The sequence below is a fragment of the Cebus imitator genome, unplaced genomic scaffold (genome assembly GCF_001604975.1).
Source record: "Cebus imitator isolate Cc_AM_T3 unplaced genomic scaffold, Cebus_imitator-1.0 Scaffold46, whole genome shotgun sequence".
NCBI classification, from domain to species: Eukaryota; Metazoa; Chordata; class Mammalia; order Primates; family Cebidae; genus Cebus; species Cebus imitator.
This window is the reverse complement of record NW_016107361.1, coordinates 1,071,220-1,091,005: the sequence shown is the minus strand read 5'-3', so window position 1 is coordinate 1,091,005 and position 19,786 is coordinate 1,071,220. Positions and strand designations below refer to the sequence as shown.

Sequence of the window (19,786 nt, the reverse complement as noted above, 5' to 3'; positions counted from 1 at the left end):
CCGGAAAGATACTTTTTCCTCAACAGTGAATGTATTGACTACACTGAAGGAAGAATGAATTGACTACACTGAAGGAACACAGAGCTTGGTCTGGAAGGCCCTCAAGTGTCACCAGGAGCTGTGTTACCTGAGAGCGGTGTCCTGAGGCAGCCAGGTTTAGTCACTTCGGAATTCTGTGGAGACCTGGAAGTATCTTTGGTTTCCATGGCCAGAAGCACAGAATACCTGGAGCTTCCCCCTTCTCCACTTCCTGCCTCCTAACCCCACCCCCTGTGCTGAGTGATGTTATGGGGATGGCCCTGACAGTCCACTTTATCACTGTTCCACTACCACTGTCATGTTTGTAGTGTTTGACATCAGGGGACATGCCTGAAAGAGATTATTATGGCAAAGACAAAGATACGCAGTGGACTGCTACATGTGTAGCTCAAAAGTGAAATCATCAACGTCCATTTGGCTGATAAAGTCCATCACATACAAGGAGAACTAGAGTGGTTGCCTACCTCTACCCAGACACAGAAGACTTTGGTCTGCAGTGGCAACACAGTTCATACCAGAATCCAAATTCCACCCAAAGCCTGGGCAACATCTAGTGGTGCTTCTGCTGCTCTCCTCGTTTTTAGCAGGAGGATTTTCTTTGTCATCCCCCCCATGACACAGTCCCCAGGTAGCTTGGAGCAGGGCTCTCCCACAGTGTGTAGCCCACAGTGGGGCTTGGAGCTTTAAAAAGTCCCCATCTCCAGGCAGATTGTCTTCAGATGAGAATGAGAAGGAAGCTTAAACATTTCAACCATGAGATGTTGTGTCAATTATCAATTTATTACCTATCCATTCTGAATTCACCCTTCACTGCCTGCTCTGCAATAATGGAGTTAGGCTCAGTATTTCTCTTCTGCCAGCTAGTATAATGTTTGTCAGTAGAGGATGCTAGAAGGGCACTTGAGGAAGAGGGGATTTCTGGCCCTATTTCTGGTGTGCACCTCTCAGCAGGTTCCTGCAGTACACACTGGCTTATACAGCATCAGCTCCTCCAGTGCACAGGAGATAGCAGTGTCCAGCAGCCAGCAATAAGTGGTACCTCCCCATGAGCATCATTCCCTATCACCTTCTCAGGCTGCTTTGCAATGGAGTACCCTAAGCTCAACACTTCTGCAGAAATGGCTCCCCCAAAATCCTCTCAGGGAGCTTCGCAATGAGATCCAAGGCAAGGTACCTTCCCACGGGCAGCTTCCCCTGGTAATCTAGAGGGTGGATTCTCATGTAGTCTCACCAGCAGAGGACTTCAGCAAACCTCTTCTCAATCCAGTGAGTCATGCACGATCTCCAATGAGGTCTGAATCTGGATCTCAGCTCAGGATGGAAGAGTCTTTTCCTTGGATGCTCTAGTCCAGCCCTGAGTTGTGGCTGCTCGTTATTAGGTTGCTTTAGGCCTTAAAGTTATTTTTACCTTTAACTAACCAATCTCCTCTTACTCTAATCTTTTGTTAAAGTTAATAATTCTTTATTTCAATTTCCGATGTTCAAATTACTATGTGGTATCCATCTTCTGATTGAACTATGAACAGATGCCAGCCAGAATGCAAACATACACAGCTACACCTGCTCCTAAGCCCCCTGAAAATGCACACACACAGACACCCACACCCGCACTTCGAAATAAGGCAGAAAAGACTTAGGAGACCCATGTGAGCTCAGCTTTACTGCAAAAATATATTTTCTAAACGGAAGTGAAAAGGACCTCAGAAGACAGAGTGAAACTTAGACCACAAAAAAAAAAGAAAAAAACTGCCTAGCCCTCTTAAGGAACATGGAGAAAGTTATGAAGTTGCCGTCCATGGAGACATAAATGAAGAGCTATTCAAAGTCACTGCTTTGCACTTTGTAAAGATGTGGGAAGGTCTTCAAGTCAGAGGGCAGAAATAAAGCCTGGGACTCACTAGTGAGCAATCAAAATATGAGTTCAATTCTACTGATGGAGGATGTTGGTGAGCCCCTTAATCCTGAATCCAGCTCTGCCTCATGAGGCAAGGAGGAAATCCTGGGACCCTGGCGTCTAGGACCCCAAACTGCCATCATCCTGCTGCCAGGAGTGCTTTACCCAATTCCCAGGGCCCACTCTCTTGACCCACAAGCATACCTGCGAGTTGACCCAAACCCACTTGTCAATCCCAGCCTTCCCATTTTTCTTTTGCACCATCCCTGCATTTTGAGTTTTAGGATTTTTAGTGCCTTACTTTCCTTTTTTCTCTTCTCCCATCTTCCTTAATGGGGAGACTGGAAGAGGCACAATACAATTGCTAAGTATGCTTGTTTTTTTAAAAAAAAAAACACTACAAATAATTATGAGGTAGAAATTATAAATGCATGGGTTCAAAATGAATAAAAGTGCCAGCTCCCATAATATTGTGCAAATAGGTACTTGCAGCTTATGATAATTGCTGAAGACAGCTTCATGCTGAAATTCAAAAAGTGCTGCATTTCAAATAACAGATCGAATGAAGCAAAGCTGATGTACTTAGAAAAACCCAGGGTAAGATGACACCAGCAGTGATTCTCGTGTTGGCAAAGATTATAATGTCGAAGATACATGCAAGGAACTTAAGTAAAAATAGATCATAATATGTGAGAGAGAAAAACCCTAGAACATTCTTAAATGCACACGTCATTTTATATGATACTGGATTTTCATAAATAATAATTATAGCAAAGTTTTTAGAAGGAGACATTTGACTGTAGGGCAAAAGGAAACATTTGCTTCTAATCAGTAGTACACTGGTAAATATTAACAATCAGCTCTCTGAAACACACACACACACACACACACACACACACACACACACACACACACACCACTAAAGTTTATTTTAAATTTTACTGATATGAAGAGTATATAGCACAGGCCAGGCGCAGTGGCTCACACCTGTAATCCTAGCACTTTGATTGGCTGAGGCAGTTGGATCACTTGAGGTCAGGAGTTCGAGACCAGCCTAGCCAACATGGTGAAACCCCATCTCTACTAAAAAAAAATACAAAAATTAGCCAGGCATGGTGGCATATGCCTGTAATCCCAGCTACTCAGGAGGCTGAGACAGGAGAATTGCTTGAACCCAGGAGGTGGAGGCTGCAGTGAGCCAACATTGTGCCATTGCACCATTATACTCCAGCCTGGGCAACAGAGCAAGACTGCATCTCAAAAAAAAAAAAAAAAAAAAAAAAAGAGTACATAGCACAGAGTGCACAGATATCAGCAAAACAGAAAACATTCTTTAATGTGACCTTCATATAGCCAACGATTCTCATGGTTTTTACTCATGAATGTTTCATTGATTTTTGCCGAACTTTTGTATCTGTAGCTAAACTTATCATTATAAATAACAAACAAGTATAATTTTGATAAGAATCCTGGTTGATATTTTCTTTGACATTAATGAGTAAGATGAAAGCGAAACAACAAAGATACGTTAGAACTTGGTTTATTTGTCAATAATGTGAGTGACTTGGATGAATTTGATAATGGCTTTTAAATACTGGGATATTCCCTCAATCTTTGTGCTATTCACAAAGTAACAGCAACAGACATGACATGCTTTTAATTTTAATGTACAGCACATTTTCTCCATCACTAGACTATCAATAAAACAATAAGTAAAGCCCAGATTTCAAGAATTTCTTGAGTTCCCTGGTGTAAATGCTCTCTCTGGCAATTTCAAACTACCAATGTGACATTGAACTCAGAGTTTTAAACAGATGTACCCTAGAACAACATTATACAGTATTTCCACCATTCAGATACAACAGACGGAATGATATCGGGAGCATAGGAAATAGTTAAATGTGAGAAAATGATTTGAAAGTGATGAGTTTTGAGTGTTTGTTACCATTGTTTCCAATATAATTTTATTGAATTACAATTTTATATTATTTAATTTTTAATAATAGCTGTGTGTTATTGCCAACTAATACAATCTCTAAATGGACTTTCTCTCAATTCTTTAAGCTGGCTCCAGCCCACTAAAGATCTTGGTGCAAGCCTCTGCATCCCTCCCCAACCCTAAATGATAGGGAAGCAGTAGCAGCATAAAGGGAGAGCAGATGCAAACATATGTTTTTTCTCTTGACTCCACTGCTCTCAACGTGTTGTTGGGGCTGTCTGGTCTTGTGGGATGGTCCCCTGAGCTACTCAGACTGGTTGTTAGGGCTGATTATCAATGTCAACAGCCAAACGATAAACTGTGTCAAGATACGGATGTGAATTTCAGTGAAATAAATGATTTGGTTTTCTTTGTTAAATTTTATTCATCAAAATATACTTTTTTAGAAATGTGAATTTATTATTGAGAGCAACATTGTTGTTCTGAAACTCCTTTCATTTTAAAGTAAATCTTCAATGGTGAGATTTTTTTTTCTCTTTCTTCTTGTGATTTTCTGGAGTTTCCAAATTTTCTACAATACATAACTAACATTTTGGTAGTATGAAAAATAATTGAGACAAATCTTTAGTAACTTGATATTTAAATTCATTGGTACTGTCTCTTTAAGTACTAGAAGAATACATAGCACTTTTAGTAAGATAATGCCGAGGGAACAGGCATTGCTCTGCTCAGTTTCATTTAAAAGCCAGATGTCTAGGAATTGGATATGGCTGATTAACAATTTCTACCCAGATGGAGGGTTTTCCTTATTTTTTATTTTTTATTTTTGTCATTAGGCGGAAAAGCACAGAGTCTCTGGCTGATTATTGCATTCAGCCATTTTAATTGGAAAGCTTTAAGAAATAGGTGGAACTTAGAAGGGAAATTTATTGTATCGTGAGTGAAATGTTGATACAGGCACAAGAGAAAGAAAAAAAGAAGAAACATGTATAATTAGTGTCATGATTAAAGATTTTCAAGCTTGCTCTATGACCAATTTAATTCGTGTTGGAAATGGAAGTCATACCTTCCCATGTCTGCCCTCCAAATTATGCCAAGATTTAGCTGCTTATAACAAGAAGTATTTATTTTTTCACAGTTTCTATTGGTCAGGAATTTGAGCATGGTTTACCTAAGTACCCCTGCTTCAAGGTCTCTCATAAAGCTTTCAGTCAAGGCTGTGCTATCATCTGAAGGCTTGACTGGGAGAGTTACTTCCAAGTTCTCTAACATGATTGTTGGCAGGGAGTTCCTCATGAACCATTGGACTAAAAACCTCAGTTCTTCACTAGCTTTTGGGCAGAGGCCTCCCTCAATTCCATGTCCTGTGGGCCTCTCCATAAGACAGTTCATTTTCTGGATTGTAGCATGTCCTTCACCTTGGTTTATCCATCATTTTCTGTCTTCCAGACCCTTGCCAAATCTCTTGTCAACTGATGGAACATTCTTCATTCTCAATAGTCACAAATTTTTTCCCATTTATGCAGTTATTGACCAGGAAACAGATTCAGGTTTTATTATGAATGGGTGTCAAATTTTGTCAAATGCTTTTTCTGTATCAAATGATGTGATTACATATGAATTTTCTTCTGTAGCCTGTTGATATGTGGATAATGTAGATTATATTGATTTTTGACTATTGAACTAGCCATACATACCTGGGATAAATTCTACTTACCATGTCATATTTTTAAAAATATATTACTGGATTTGATTTGCTAATATAGTCAAAATCCTCCATATCTCTGGGTTCTGCATCCATGAATTCTATCAACTGCTGATCAAAAATATTTAGAAAATGAACAATAAAAATAACAATACAACAATAAAAATAGAAACCATTATAGTATAACAACTATTTACATAGCATTTATACTATATTATGTATTACAATCGTGAACTGCATAGCAACATTTTAGTCAATAACAGACCACATATACAATGATGATCCCATGGAATTGTAATTCTATATTTTTGCTGTACCTTTTCTATATTTAAATACACACATTCTGTTACAACTGCCTATGGTATTCAGTGCAGTAACATGTTACATAAGTTTGTAGCCTAGGAGCAGTAGGCTAGATCACATAGCCTATGTGTGTCCTAGGCTATACCATGTAGGCTTGTGAAAGTACATGCTATGATGTTTGCACAATAACAAAATCACCAAGCACATTTCTCAGAATTTATTCCTGCTGTTAAGCAGAGTATGTCTATAAAGTAATCTAGAGATGATTTAACATCTACAGGAGGATATGCGTAGATTATATGCAAATATGGTGCCATTTTATATAAGGAACTTAAGTATCTGTGGATTTGGGTATTCTCAGGATTGTGAAACCTGTAGGAGTTCAGTCAGGGTGGTGGGAGAAATTTCAGGAAATGCAAACCTTCTTGGAAGGCCAGAAGGTTTTGCAAAAGCCTTGGGAAAGAGGTTATGGCTGAAAGCGGCCTAACCCCCTTACCTTGAGCTAATAGCTAGGAGAAGATACAAAGATATGAAAAGGAATTTATCTAAATAGCTTGTTTATTCATGCGATCCTAAGATGGATCTTTGATCTTCCACAGGCACATGACTGCTCTCTACTTGGGGGGTCAGCAATGTTAATTACCCTCTAATGGTGTTTACTTGAGACCTTCATCATTTAATCTCGACTAAATAAATATGAAGGCTGCTGGCTTATGGAGGCCTCTGCTGACTCTGGCAGAGGACCCCAGGGCCAAGCTGACAGGCAAGCCTGTGTCAGTGTATGTTTTTCATCTGTTGCTCAGACAGGGTCTGTGGGTCGCACCCGGCAGTTGATGCCCTGAATGAGGAACACTACGATGAATCATGGATTGTGACAAAACCCTTGAAGATGGAGGTAAAAAGACTATGTAGTTGGTAAGTCAGTAAGTCATTGGTGCCTGCTTGGGATGTCCAAGTTCGAGGGAATTGTTCAGGCTAGGGTTTCATCATAGGACAACAGTTACCAGCTCAACAGATAAAAGTATTGAAACAGCTGCTTAAAGCTAGTGGAGCCTAAGTTTCACAGGCTCAACTAAGGAACCTAATGCAAACTGCTGTTTCCCGAAGCCTCATGGTTCCCAGCAAAAGGCACACTAGATGTAGCGCTCTGAGAACAAGTGGGGATAACTCTTAAATAACATCATGCACAAGGGCAATGGGTCCCAGTACCATCTCTAATGTTATGGGCTTTAGTTAGGGCTGCTATGGTCCCGTTACACACAGAAGAGCCTAAAAAAGGAAGGTGGAGAGACCATCACCTACCTTGCCGCTTCTTTATCCCACAGCCGCATTATCACCAGGCCAAGATAACAAAGAGGAAATGGAGGTTTTGCCTGAGCCCCTTCTTCAATAAATTGGAACAAAGACAAGGGATACGCTACAGCTATCGGAGCCTGTCTTAGGCAAGCAGCATTAGAAGGGGAGCTCTTGGCCTGCCTGGCAATGCAAGATCAACAAGGTGATTGGGTACATGAATTCATTTCTTTCAACACTTATAAAGAGCCTAGAAAAAGCATTAAAGAAAGCAGAGCCACTAGCCCATTTACAACAGGATTAATTGAGGCCATAGCAAACAACTTCCATATGAGCCCATGGGACTGGTCAGTACTAGCTAAAACAATGTTAAACACCAGTCAATACCTCCTCTGGAGGGCAGAATAACAGCTAATAATTGCCACTGTTTTTCCTCCCCTACCCCTAACATGTCTCTCTCAAGAGCCTATATGGCCTTTGATGGGAGAGAAATTACAGATAGCCCACAAATTAGATGAGGAGCAATTAAAAGCTGGCCATATAGAACCATCAAACAGCCCTTGGAATTTGCCATTTTCATCATTTCCCAAAAAGTCTGGCAAGTGGAGACTTTTGCATGACTTACTGGCTATTAATGCTAATTTTCAACCTACGGGGTCTCTTCAACCTATGGGGCCTCTCACCTACAGCAGTTCCTCAAGATTGGCCTATTATTATTATCATTATTGACTTAAAAGACTGCTTTTATACCATTCCCCTTGCAACACAGGACAGAGAAAAATTTGTGTTTACATTACCAGCTATCAATAATGAAAGGCCAGGTTACCAATTTCATTGCAAAGTGCTTCCTCAAGGAATACTGAACAGTCCCACCATGTGTCAGTATCATGTAAACCAGGCTTTGCTCCCCGGTAGAAAATAATTTCCCAATTACAAGACTCATTTTATGGATGATATTTTACTGGCAGCCCCAACAGAGCCAGTACTTTTAGGTTTATATGCCTCTGTCCAAAGGAATACACAGGTAAGATGTTTAATCATAGCACCTGAAAAAGTACAAATGTCCTCTCCTTGGAAGACGCGGAAGACTGGGAAGAAGTACAAATGTCCTCTCCTCTCAAGGCCCTCATTGCTGCTGAGTACAGTGGGGCTCAGGTCCGCCTGCTCTCCACACCACCCCAGTTCCACTTTGGCCAAACCAATCACACCCCTGAACTTCTCCACGAATTTCCTGCCGGCAAGTTTCCAGCATTTGAGGGTGATGATAGATTCTGTGTATTTGAGAGCAATACCATTGCCTACTATGTGAGCAATGAGGAGCTGTGGGGAAGTATTCCAGAGGCAGCAGCCCAAGTGATGCAGTGGGTGAACTTTGCTGATAGCGACATAGTACCCCCCAGCCAGTACCTGGGTGTTCCCCACCTTGGGCATCATGCATCACAATAAACAGGCCACTGAGAATGCAAAAGAGGAAGTGAGGTGAATTCTGGGGCTGCTGGATGCTTACTTAAAGATGAGGACTTTTCTGGTGGGTGAACGAGTAACATTGGCTGACATCACAGTTGTCTGCACTCTGTTGTGACTTTATAAACAGGTCCTAGAGCCTTCTTTCTGCCAGGCCTTTCCCAATACCAACCGCTGGTTCCTCACCTGCATTAACCAGCCTCAGTTCCAGGCTGTCTTGGGGGGAAGTGAAACCATGTAAGAAGATGGCCCAGTTTGATGCTAAAAAGTTTGCAGAGAGCCAACCTAAAAGGGACACACCACGGAAAGAGAAGGGTTCACAGGAAGAGAAGCAGCAGCCCCAGGGTGAGCGGAAGGAGGAGAAAAAGGCAGCTGCCCCTGCTCCTAAGGAGGAGATGGATGAATGTGAGCGGGCGCTGGCTGCTGAGCCCAAGGCCAAAGACCCCTTCGCTCACCTGCCCAAGAGTACTTTTGTGTTGGATGAATTTAAGTGCAAGTACTCCAAAGGGGACACACTCTCTGTGGCACTGCCATATTTCTGGGAGCACTTTGATAAGGACGGCTGGTCCCTGTGGTACTCAGAGTATCACTTCCCTGAAGAACTCACTCAGACCTTCATGAGCTGCAATCTCATCACTGGAATGTTCCAGCGACTGAACAAGCTGAGGAAGAATGCCTTCGCCAGTGTCATCCTCTTTGGAACCAACAATAGCAGCTCCATTTCTGGAGTCTGGGTCTTCCGAGGCCAGGAGCTTGCCTTTCTGCTGAGTCCAGATTGGCAGGTGGACTACAAGTTATACACATGGCGGAAACTGGATCCTGGCAGCGAGGAGGCCCAGACGCTGGTTCGAGAGTACTTCTCCTGGGAGGGGCCTTCCAGCATGTGGGCAAAGCCTTCAATCAGGGCAAGATCTTCAAGTGAACATCTCTTGCCATCGCCTCGCTGCCTGCATCTGCCCTTCAGGGAGATGGGGGTCATTAAAGGAAACTGAACATTGAAAAACAAAACAAAACAAAACAAAACCAAAAAACTAACTTCCCAGTCAGTAAGACCTCAAAAGGTTAAATTAAATACTAGCAACTTGCATACCTTAAGTGATTATCAAAAATTACTGGGCGATATACTGGCCAGAATTTCTAACTCCAAGTGTAATTTATCATCTACACCTGCATGGTACTTTTATTAAATTTTCAAACTACTTCCCCATTTCACAAACTTTTAGTGGCTCTCAGTCACTACATTATGAAATTAAATGTTCTTAGTTTACAATGGAATACCATTGTAAACTAAGAACATTTAATTTCATAATGTGGTGATAAACTTCTACAATTCTCTACAATCCAGTCTTGGTTTTCCTTCAACTTTATTTTCCATTTGTAAGACAACGTCTTAATTCTCTTTCTGTGTTTAGGAGATTGCCTTCCTCATTAAGCAGAAATCCCCTCTCCCTACGGAAATTAAAAGTTCATATGCTCATTTTCCTGGCCTTCCTATCAATTAGTGCTGTGCTATCAAATACGGTAGCCACTGGCAACATGTGAGCACTTGACATAGAGCTAATGCCACATGTTGAAATATTTTAGATATATTGGGTTAAATAAAATATAGTATTCAAATTAATTTCACTTGGTTTTTGTTTTGCTTTGTTTTAGAGTCAGGGTCTCCCCCAGCCACTCAGGCTGGAGTGCAGTGTCACAATCACAGTTTACTGCAGCCTGGAACTCCTGGGCTCAAGTGATCCTCCTGCCTCAGCCTACTGAGTAACAAGGACTACAGGCATGCACCACCATGCCCAACTAATTTTTTTTTTTGGTAGAGACAATGTCTTACTATGTTACTCAGGCTGTTCTCAAATTCCTGGTCAAAAGCGATCTTCCCATCTTGGCTTCACAAGGTGCTAGGATCAGAGGCGGATGTTTTGTTGTTTTTTTAACCTTTTTACGTTGCTACTAGAAAATTTTAAATTATGCATATAGCTTGCATTATATTCCTATTGGACAGCATGTAGCTAGAGTGTTAATGTATGACTAGGTTATATCCATTATTTGCCCCCGTTCTAGGCTTGAGGTTGAAAGCTAATGTGGTGAATGTGAAGTGACCCTCCATTCTGTTGAGAGTAGTGGCAGTGATAGTAACTGTATCTAGTTTCCAGGGGCAGCAAGGGCATCATCCAGTCTGGGTCAAGTGATATTGGCAGTGTCAGTTTTGGTATTTGCCTCCAGCAGTGGCTACAGTGATGGCTTCTTGAGACCAGTTTTGGGCATAATGTTGTGTCCTATTCCTGACGATCCTGTAGGTGTTCAATATCCTTCTAATAAACTCCTTTTCTGCTAACGCCCTTCATGATATCTCCCTCTACACTCCAGTCTACAGGATCCTTCCCTTTTTCAACATCAATAGTGAATAAGATCCAAACCACGCACTTGGCACTTGGCCCACACTAGTTATCTTATCATAGGAAAGTGTCTTGTTTTCTCAGCCAGACTGTAAAATTTTGTGTGGCTGGAACTCTGTCCTTACATCATTGTTTCTTAGTATCTGTCAGACCTTGGTCACAGCATCACTGGAAAAATATTTGTTAGTTATCACTGCAGATCTTTGAAGTCGGCAGGGCGGCTATCATTATCCCTGTTTGTACAGATGAGGAAACTGTTACTCGGTGACTGGCTTGAGGTCGTGCAGCTGGCTTGCTGCCAAGTTGGGGCATAGCTCAGGCCTCCTCATTGCTTGCCTACGTCCCTTTCTTCTGTCTCAGGCCCTGCCAGATAAAATAGTGTATTAATTTTATAGAGCTGTTGTGACAGAGAACCATAGATTGGGTGGCTTAAAACAATAGACATTTATTGACTGACAGTTCTGAAAGTTATAAATCCAAAGTCAAGGTGTCTACAGGGGCATGTACTCTCTGAAACCTGTAGGAAAGTCCATGCATGCTACTTCCTTGCTTCTGATGGTTTGCTGGCAGTCTTTGGCATTCCCTGGCTTATAGCTGCATAACTCCAATTTGCCTTTGTTCTCACGTGGCATCCTCATTTTCTGTCTCTGTCTTCACACGGTCATCTTCTTAAAGGGACAATAGTCATGGTGGGCTATCCTACCCTATCGCAGTATGACCTCATTTTATCTTAATTATATCTGCAATAACTCTATTTCAAAATAAGGGTACCTTCTTTGGAACTGAAAGTTACAACTTCAATATACCTTTTTTTGGTGTAGCACAATTCAGTCTCTAACAGATGGTAACCAAAAGAGAAGCAAATACCATAGAAACTGAAGACTTTGTCTTGTTTCTAGGATTTATTCCAAGGATTACATTATAGTGAGGTAGAAGGTGGGGAAGTGTTTTCAAGTATATATTCCTACCTACTACTTGATTTGCATATGGACTGATAGGGTTTAGCTGATAAGCATATGTTATGAGTCCAGTGAATTTCTTCTCTCATATAAGGACTAAATGGCCCCCACAAATAAGATGGCAGCCCCATTCTTTCTAGCAGGTCTCCCCAGCCATCCTGAGACAGCTTTCCCATTTAAAGGGGAAATTATGGTGTATAATTCTGATAAGTCAGTGGAAAAAGTGGTTGTTGCAGTGAGCCTATAACTCTTTGCCAGAGGGGTCTTTGGGGTCTAAGGTATAAGCTGGGACCTAGATGGGAGAGCTGGTCCCCTCTAGGCACAGTGAGAAGCCTTACCAATGGATGCAGCTAGCATTTAGAATATGTTTCCATTTTGCTGGTATTTCTTCTTTTCCTTTAATGGAAAGGTACATAAGTTATTAATAAAAATAAATACAGAATTTTAAAAACATTAAAAGGAAAATGGTAAAATGAGCTCTGCTCTAGTTCGAAAGAAAAGAACGACAGTAGTTTTTAGTCAGGCCCTTTGTGAGGTCCTATACAGGGATGGTAATTTGACTGGGACTCTTAAGTAGTGGTAGCTGAAATCTCTAATGAAAGCCTGCTAATGACACAGAATCAAATCACTGAATAAGCCTGTCTCCAAATTCAATTTCTCTAAAGGGGAAGGGCATGGGCTTTATGGTCAGCACTATCCCTTAACGTGAGACCTTGGGCAAGGGACTTATAATCTCTCTGAATTTGCCCATGTATATAAGTGAGGATAATTATCCAGCAGGGCTGTAGTGAGGATTTTATGTAAACATAGTTCACAGCACATATAACAGGGCTTCTACTAACTTGAAGCCTTCCTTCTCCCTATACTACAAACATATGTAATACAATCCCTGCCCACTGCCCCACAATCACCCACCCTTCTCCATCCCATTCTCTCTCTCTCCAAGGTTCCTATTTATAATCTAGTTGAGGAGACATATAAATAAGAAGTGACTTGCATTTAGTTTTAAAAACCAACAAGTGAAACCAATATAGTACACTGCTAACTACTCAGATGCAGACAAACTTCCACACTCATTAAATCAACAGACACTGAGTGACAGATCACCCATGCCAGGCATCGTGCTAAGCACCGTGTATTCATTGGTGAACAAAACGTTTTCCCTCTCTTACAGAGTCCACTGTTTACTGTGGAGGCAGTGAAGAAACAGTAACTAGATCATTTAAAAACATAGAGTATCATGGAAGAAATGGTAAGGTGCAATGATTGAGAATAATAAGGAAAGCATGGGGAAATTTATTTTACTTAGGAAGGATGGACTTTCTGAGGTGACATTTAAACTGAAACTTGAAAGATAACAAGTTAGACTAAAGAATAAGAGGAAGGGTCTTCCAGGTAGTCAAGGGGGCATATACAAAGCAGCAAGGCAGTCAGGAGCTAGAAGTGTTTGAAGAGGAGTAGGGGGAATATGGGAGACAGTGTCCACGACATACAAGGGCCATTTTGAATAAAATCCAACTTCTCACCATGACCTGGAGGCTCTACCTGATTTGGCCTCTGCTTCCCCCCACCCCGTCTCCTCCCCACTGTCCATGCCACCTATTCTGCCTCTCTTTCATGTCAGACTTGCTACCACCTCAGGCTCTGTTCCGTTGTTCCCTCTCTCTGAAAGCTTTTGCCCCAGACCTGCTGATGGCTCCTGGGGTCAGTCAGGCTTCAGATTAAATGTCACCTCTGGACAAAGATCACTAATCACCACCCCTCATTGTCCATGTCTTTCCGTGTGGTTTGCTCTCTTCCTCTCCCTTATCACTGACAAACATTCTTTTGTTTACTTTTATTGTCTATTCTTTCACACTAGAATGTAAGTTCCATGAGTTCGTATTTCTTATTGCTGTAAATCTAGAGCCTGAAACAATATCTAGTATACATCGGAAACCCAAATGATATTGTCTGCTTAATTAACATTGAATGAAATGAAACTGAAGAGGCAATGCAAGATAACGTATCAAACTATGAGACAAACAGGAAGAATGTGTTTTGAATGAAAACTACAGGGTGATAGAGATGGTGGGGTAGTAGAGGTCGTAGCTACAAAATAACTTGTTCATCTCAGTTTCTCCGCTATCTTATAAGTCCCTGTGGGACTGGGATGGAGTTTTATTCATTTTTCTATAATCAGCGTCTAGTACGGGGAGTAGCACATAGCAAGCACGCGATAGATGTTTGCAGAATAACGGACGAATGTGTGCAGAAGGATCTATTAACTAGGCTGCAGCACAATTCAGAGATGGCGAGTAGGTGCGGCGACTGAGACTCGGCTGCCCAGGCAGCAATGGCTCACGGGACAGGTCCGCAGGGCAGAGCCCCTCAAGCGGAGCGCAGCAGGCAATGCGCCTGCGCCTAAGAGGCTCTAGTCCTCGGGCCGTGGGACGCCGGCACCACCACTCACGCATGCGCACTGTATTCTTCCCGCCTCCCACAAGATGGCGGAGGACAAGTAGCAAAGGGGCGGGGTGTGGCCGCCGGAAGCCCGGCCGCTGCTGGTGGGGACCTGCGGTCTAAGGCCCGTGAGCAGCGGACCGAGGTTGGTGCGATGTTGTTCCCGAGAAGCGTTGTTGGCTGTTGGTAAGGAAGGTGAGGCACGCAGTTGCCTTCTTGGGCCCCCGGCGCCCCCTATGTACGCCTCCCTGGGCTCCGGTCCGGTCGCAGCTTTGCCCGCTTCTGTACCACCCTCAACTCTCGGGTCCTGGAGCACCGGCGGCGGCGGGAGCTGTGTCTGGCAGGAGGGGAAGAGCGCAGGCGGCGCTCGTACTTCTGGCCACTGGGCGAGCGTCTGGCAGGTGAGTGAGGCTGCAAGCATTGACGTCTCCCCCGGCAAAGCTTCCTCGGCTTTGCCCCGCAGCTGCTCGGGACCTTACGGTGTTCGGCCCGACTCTGGCTTTCTTGGCTTCACGTCTCACCCCTTCCCCTCCCCGCACTCCCCGTTCAGGCCTCCAGTTGGCCCCTGGCTTTGCAGGTCCTCCATTCTCACACAGTGAGTGGGGGGTCGCGACGCCCGCCGTCCTCCACCTTTCCTGGCTGCTGGAGCTTCGCGCTTGAAAGCGGTGCCCCATTCGCGTTAGGTGGGTGGGTCGTCCGCCCCTACAATTTTAGTCGTTTCCCCATCTTCCTCGTTTCGATCCTCTTGCTTCCTCTAAAAGTTGTAAACTCTCTGCCTGGGAAAATTACCCGATAGCCCGGCATGTGGAGTTACAAAGAAAGGGCTTTTATCTAGAGGCCAGTGAATTTTGTCCACTTTGATGAGAGAATCAAGACCCCAGGAGCCTGGGATGGCTTAGGTCAGCCTGACTCTTTGACCCACCGAGTAGAGGAATGGTGCCTGTGTCGGCAAATGATTGTTCATCGAAATCATTGATTTTTTTCGGCCGTAGGAAATCTTTGGTCTCTGAACCTTTGAGGTGGGGGCATGAGCTTTCTAGATGTAGTGAAAGAATTGGGAAGTGTTATGTTCGTTTTTAAAAAGACCTTATACAGTACGTGTAAGATATCGCATAATGGTGCAAGCAAGGATAGATATTTATTCTTTTATTCAGTGTTAGCTTAAATTGCCCACTTGGCCACTGACGTTTTAGAATTCCATGTTGTACAAACCATTTGTTTCTATTTAGAAAGGACTAAAATGGAGAAAAGCTTTTAAGTTCAAAACTTCTTAAATTATTTGTATTCTCGATTGTTGCTACTGCTTAACACTCCTTAAGAGTACTTGATATTTTCTATGTAATTTAGGCTTGTGCCAGGCCCAGTTTTCCCTCCTTTATTAATGGAGCAAGGGTAGTAAGAATTACTGGTATAAAAAACTGTCCTAAATAACGTGGTACCTTGCCAGAGTTTTAAGTGTAAAATGTGGGATCAAAGCGGTAGTGGAGGACGTTGCCATGGTTAATTTTTCCATCTTTCCCTGTATGGAAGGGTTGGGTAATGTGTCAAGAGCCCGAAAATTGTAGAAGTGAGATTAAAAATATAAATGATAGGTTGCCCTTTGGGATTGCAAATGGGTGGACCTTGTTTACTAACATTAAATTGAGCAATGTAGTTTTCTTAAAGCTGTGCTCGATGTTCTCAGAAGTTACTAAGCACAAACTATGCCTGCTGTTTTAGAATTGTATGCTAAAAGTCCTTAACTTGTGGGTTATATATAGCCTAACAGATTTGTTTACTTTTCATTCTGTCTCATAACACATAATCTGTTTTACCCTTTGCTGTGGACTTTTGACCTTTTAATGCATTTTTAAATTTTAGTGATAGAATTGTTCAGCTTAAAACAAGGAGGAATATTTTTATGTTTGATTCTTGTATGGACTAGTTCATTCCTTGCTAGCCTTCACTTTTCTAGAATCAAAGTCTGTGTGTTTTTAGAGTTGGTTGTCTCTGAATTCTCTGAATACAGTTTGAAGGGACAGTAGCTAAGCAGGGGCTGCTGAGCCCTAATGGCTCACTGCTTCTGGCAGAATGATTTGAAGCTCTGTGTCGAAAAACATCTGACCACAAAACTCTCTTTAAAACCTCTCACTTTAGCAGGGTGTGGTGGCTCATGCCTGTAATTCCAGCACCTTGGAAGAGACCAAGGTGGGTGGACTGCTTGAGTCCAGGAGTTCGAGACCGGCCTAGGCAACGTGGTGAAACCTCATCTGTACAAAAACAAAAATAAGCCAGGCATGGTGGTGCATGCCTGTGATCTCAGCTACTTGGGAGACCGAGGCAGGAGGATAGTTGAGCTCCAGACGCAGAGGTTATAGGGAGCCAAGATTGTGCCATTGCATTCCAGTCTGGGCGGCAGTGAGACCCTGTCTCAAAACAGACAAAACCCTCTCACTGTTCTGCTCTTATGGAATTTGGTGTTTTTTTTCCCTTCTCCCTCTCTCTTCCTCTTTATCTACCTTCTTTGTCTCTCTGTTCATCCAACCCATTACCCTAGTACAGATTTCATTTGCCTCCCTGTGTAACCAGGATCCCATGATCATCAGCTTTTACTAAGCTCATATTGATGGCCTAAAATGTCTCACTTTCTATAGACTTACCTTTCCAGTCTCCAGCCCTGAGTCTCATTAGCTTTATCAGTTTGACCCCTGTAATTCTGAGGGACATCAGAGACAACTATGTAAGGATATTGGTCAGTTTTTATGCGAGTTGGTGTTCTCTGCTGGCTCTCTAGTATTCTGTTCCTTTTTTCCCTCATTTCCTAAAGGTTTTTATAGCAAATAACTTGATCTCTTCCTTTACTGAGAAAAATTTCAACCATCTGAGGTATACTTCTATTTCACTTTTTTTATCCCAATGTCACCTCTATATTTACTTATATCTCAGAGGAAGAAATGACCTTCCTTCTTTTCAAAAGCAACCCCCTCCTTCCAGATGTGTCCATGGTTATCTTTTCCCATTTTTCTTTCCCTAGAAACTGTTTGTTTTCACTTCCTGTTCACCTTCTTCAGCCTCTGCCCCTCTAGCCTACATAGATGCTTGTATTTTCTGCTAACCTGCCATATAAGTGTGTGTGCTGTTCAACTCTAGGAGAATCTTCTAAAGTTTGAGTCCACTATGCCACTGTATTTCTGTTCTTTTCTTTAAAGACTCATTCTTTCATCCCAGGAAGCTGTTATAATAGGAAGAACATTGACTTTTGAGCAAGATAGAACTTTTGATCTTGGTTTTGAAGTCTTTGAAAACCACTTTAGTAGCTGTGTGGCTGTGGGTATGTTACTATTCAGATTTCATTTTGTATCTACAAAATATGTTATACTTAGCTCACAGGGGGGTGATTGAAGAAATTAACACATGTTAAATATCCATCAAAGTATCTGGTACATTGTAGCGTTCTTACTAAATGCTTATATCCTTTGTACTCAGACTGTCTTTACCATTTCACCACCGAAACTGTTGTTTTAAAAGTTATCTGTGACCTCCTAATCACCAAATCCAATGGCGTTTCCTCTGTCATCCTTGGTTTCCTTAGACCCAGGGGTCCCCAACCCCCAGGCTGCAGACAGTATTGGTCCTTGGCTTGTTTGGTGTTAGGAACTGGGCAGCACAGCAGGAGGTGAGCAGCAGGGAAGCAAGCACTACTGCCTGAGCTTCAACTCCTGACAGATCAGTAGATCAGTGACGGCATTGAATTCTCATAGGAGCACCAACCTTGTTGTGAGCTGCACATGCAAGGGATCTGGGTTGCATATTCCTTATGAGACTGACTAATGCCTGGTGATCTGAGGTGGAACAGTTTCATCCTGAAACCATCCCGCACCCAACTCCTGTGGCATGGAAAAATTGTCTTCCACAAAACCAGTCCCCGGTGCCAAAAAGGTTGGGGACTGCTGCCCTAGACCAGTTGTGAAATATATTCTCTTCTGTAGTCATAAAACGATCTAATTTCTTGGCTTTTCTGCATTATACTTCCCGATTCTCTATTTCTCAGGGAGTTTCCTCACATTTTTCCTTATGTCAGTTAGGCTGCAAATGGAATTTAAAAATGAAAGGTAAGCTGGGCCATGGTGTCTCACACCTGTAATCCCATCAGTTTTGGGAGACTGATGTGGAAAGACTGCTTGAGGACCGGAGTTCAAGGCTGCAGTGAGCTATGATTGGGCCACTGCACTTCAGTCTGGGTGACAGAGCTAGACCCCATCTCAAATAACAAAAAACAAAAAACCCAAAGAGATGTTTTGGTTCATGTAATTGGCAAGTACATAGACAGAACTGGCTTGAAGAGTGCTTTGTTAGCTGGGCATGGTGGCTTAGAGCGCCTGTAATCCCAGCACTTTGGGAGGCCGAGGCAGGTGGATCACGAGGTCAAGAGATTGAGACCAACATGGTGAAACCACGTCTCTACTAAACATACAAAAATTAGCTGGGCGTGGTGGCATGTGCCTGTAGTCCTAGCTACTATGGAGGCTGAGGCAGGAGAATCACTTGAACCTGGGATGCAGAGGTTGCAGTGAGCTGAGGCCGTACCACTGTACTCCAGCCTGCTGACAGAGTGAGACTGTCTTAAAAAAAGAAAGAGTGCTTTGTCATGTCATCAGGGCTGTTCTCTCAACATTGTCATCCTGTTTGGGCTTTAGGTTTCCCTTCTAATAAAAATAATTGCCACCAGTGATGTTCATGTTATAGCCCCTGTATTTATTTCTGAAGGGAGAGAGAAGGCCTCTTCTCCTAGCCTTTTCCCAAGAATCCTGAACTCTAGTGTGATTAAACAAACATAGATCAAGCTGCCAAAGCTGTAATAGTATCTTTGTCCAGAGGGATGGAATTATCCTAAGTGGCCTCCTAGCCAATGGAGTGAATCTTATCTGAATATAAGGACTGCAAACAATACAGGGAAGAAGAAATGGATCCTGGAGAAGTAACCAGTGTCATCAAGGTTCCATATGATTTTCACTGTGTTCTCTTGGTGATCATATCCTTTGTGATACAAACCATCATTTCTGTGTGGCTGTTTCTCCTTTATGATATAAACCATTATTTCTGTGTGGCTGTTTCTCAGTTCTATAATTCCCCACTTCCACTTCCTCCTATGTATGTCTAATATATACTGCCATTAAGTTTAACTCATACTAAACTGAGTCAGTTTGATCTCTATTCACCAACTCTCACCTATTGTGTTTATATGTGCACATATGTGTTTTGTTGTTTTTGATACAGACGGAGTTTTACTTTGTCACCCAGGCTAGCATGCAGTGGCATAATCACGGCTCACTGTAGCCTAGACCTCTCAGGCTCAAGCAGTCCTCCCGTCCC

The 19,786-nt window shown here is 42.6% G+C and overlaps 1 protein-coding gene and 1 pseudogene across 6 annotated transcripts in view; both read left to right on the top strand.

Moving 5' to 3' along the window:
• Positions 1–8,277: 8,277 nt before the first annotated feature.
• Positions 8,278–9,640, top strand: LOC108303354 (annotated as a pseudogene). Its single transcript, XR_001824799.1, has one exon. The product of XR_001824799.1 is annotated as an elongation factor 1-gamma-like (transcript).
• A 4,810-nt stretch (positions 9,641–14,450) lies between these two features.
• Positions 14,451–19,786, top strand: part of APC (APC regulator of WNT signaling pathway) — a 153,420-nt gene continuing 148,084 nt past the window's right edge. For all 5 annotated transcript variants that reach the window (XM_037737978.1, XM_017527201.2, XM_017527195.2 and 2 more), the window contains exon 1: positions 14,451–14,835. In XM_037737978.1, the coding sequence (XP_037593906.1) occupies positions 14,671–14,835 (165 nt within the window). In that variant the 5' untranslated portion in view covers positions 14,451–14,670. The remainder of the gene's footprint in view (positions 14,836–19,786) is intronic.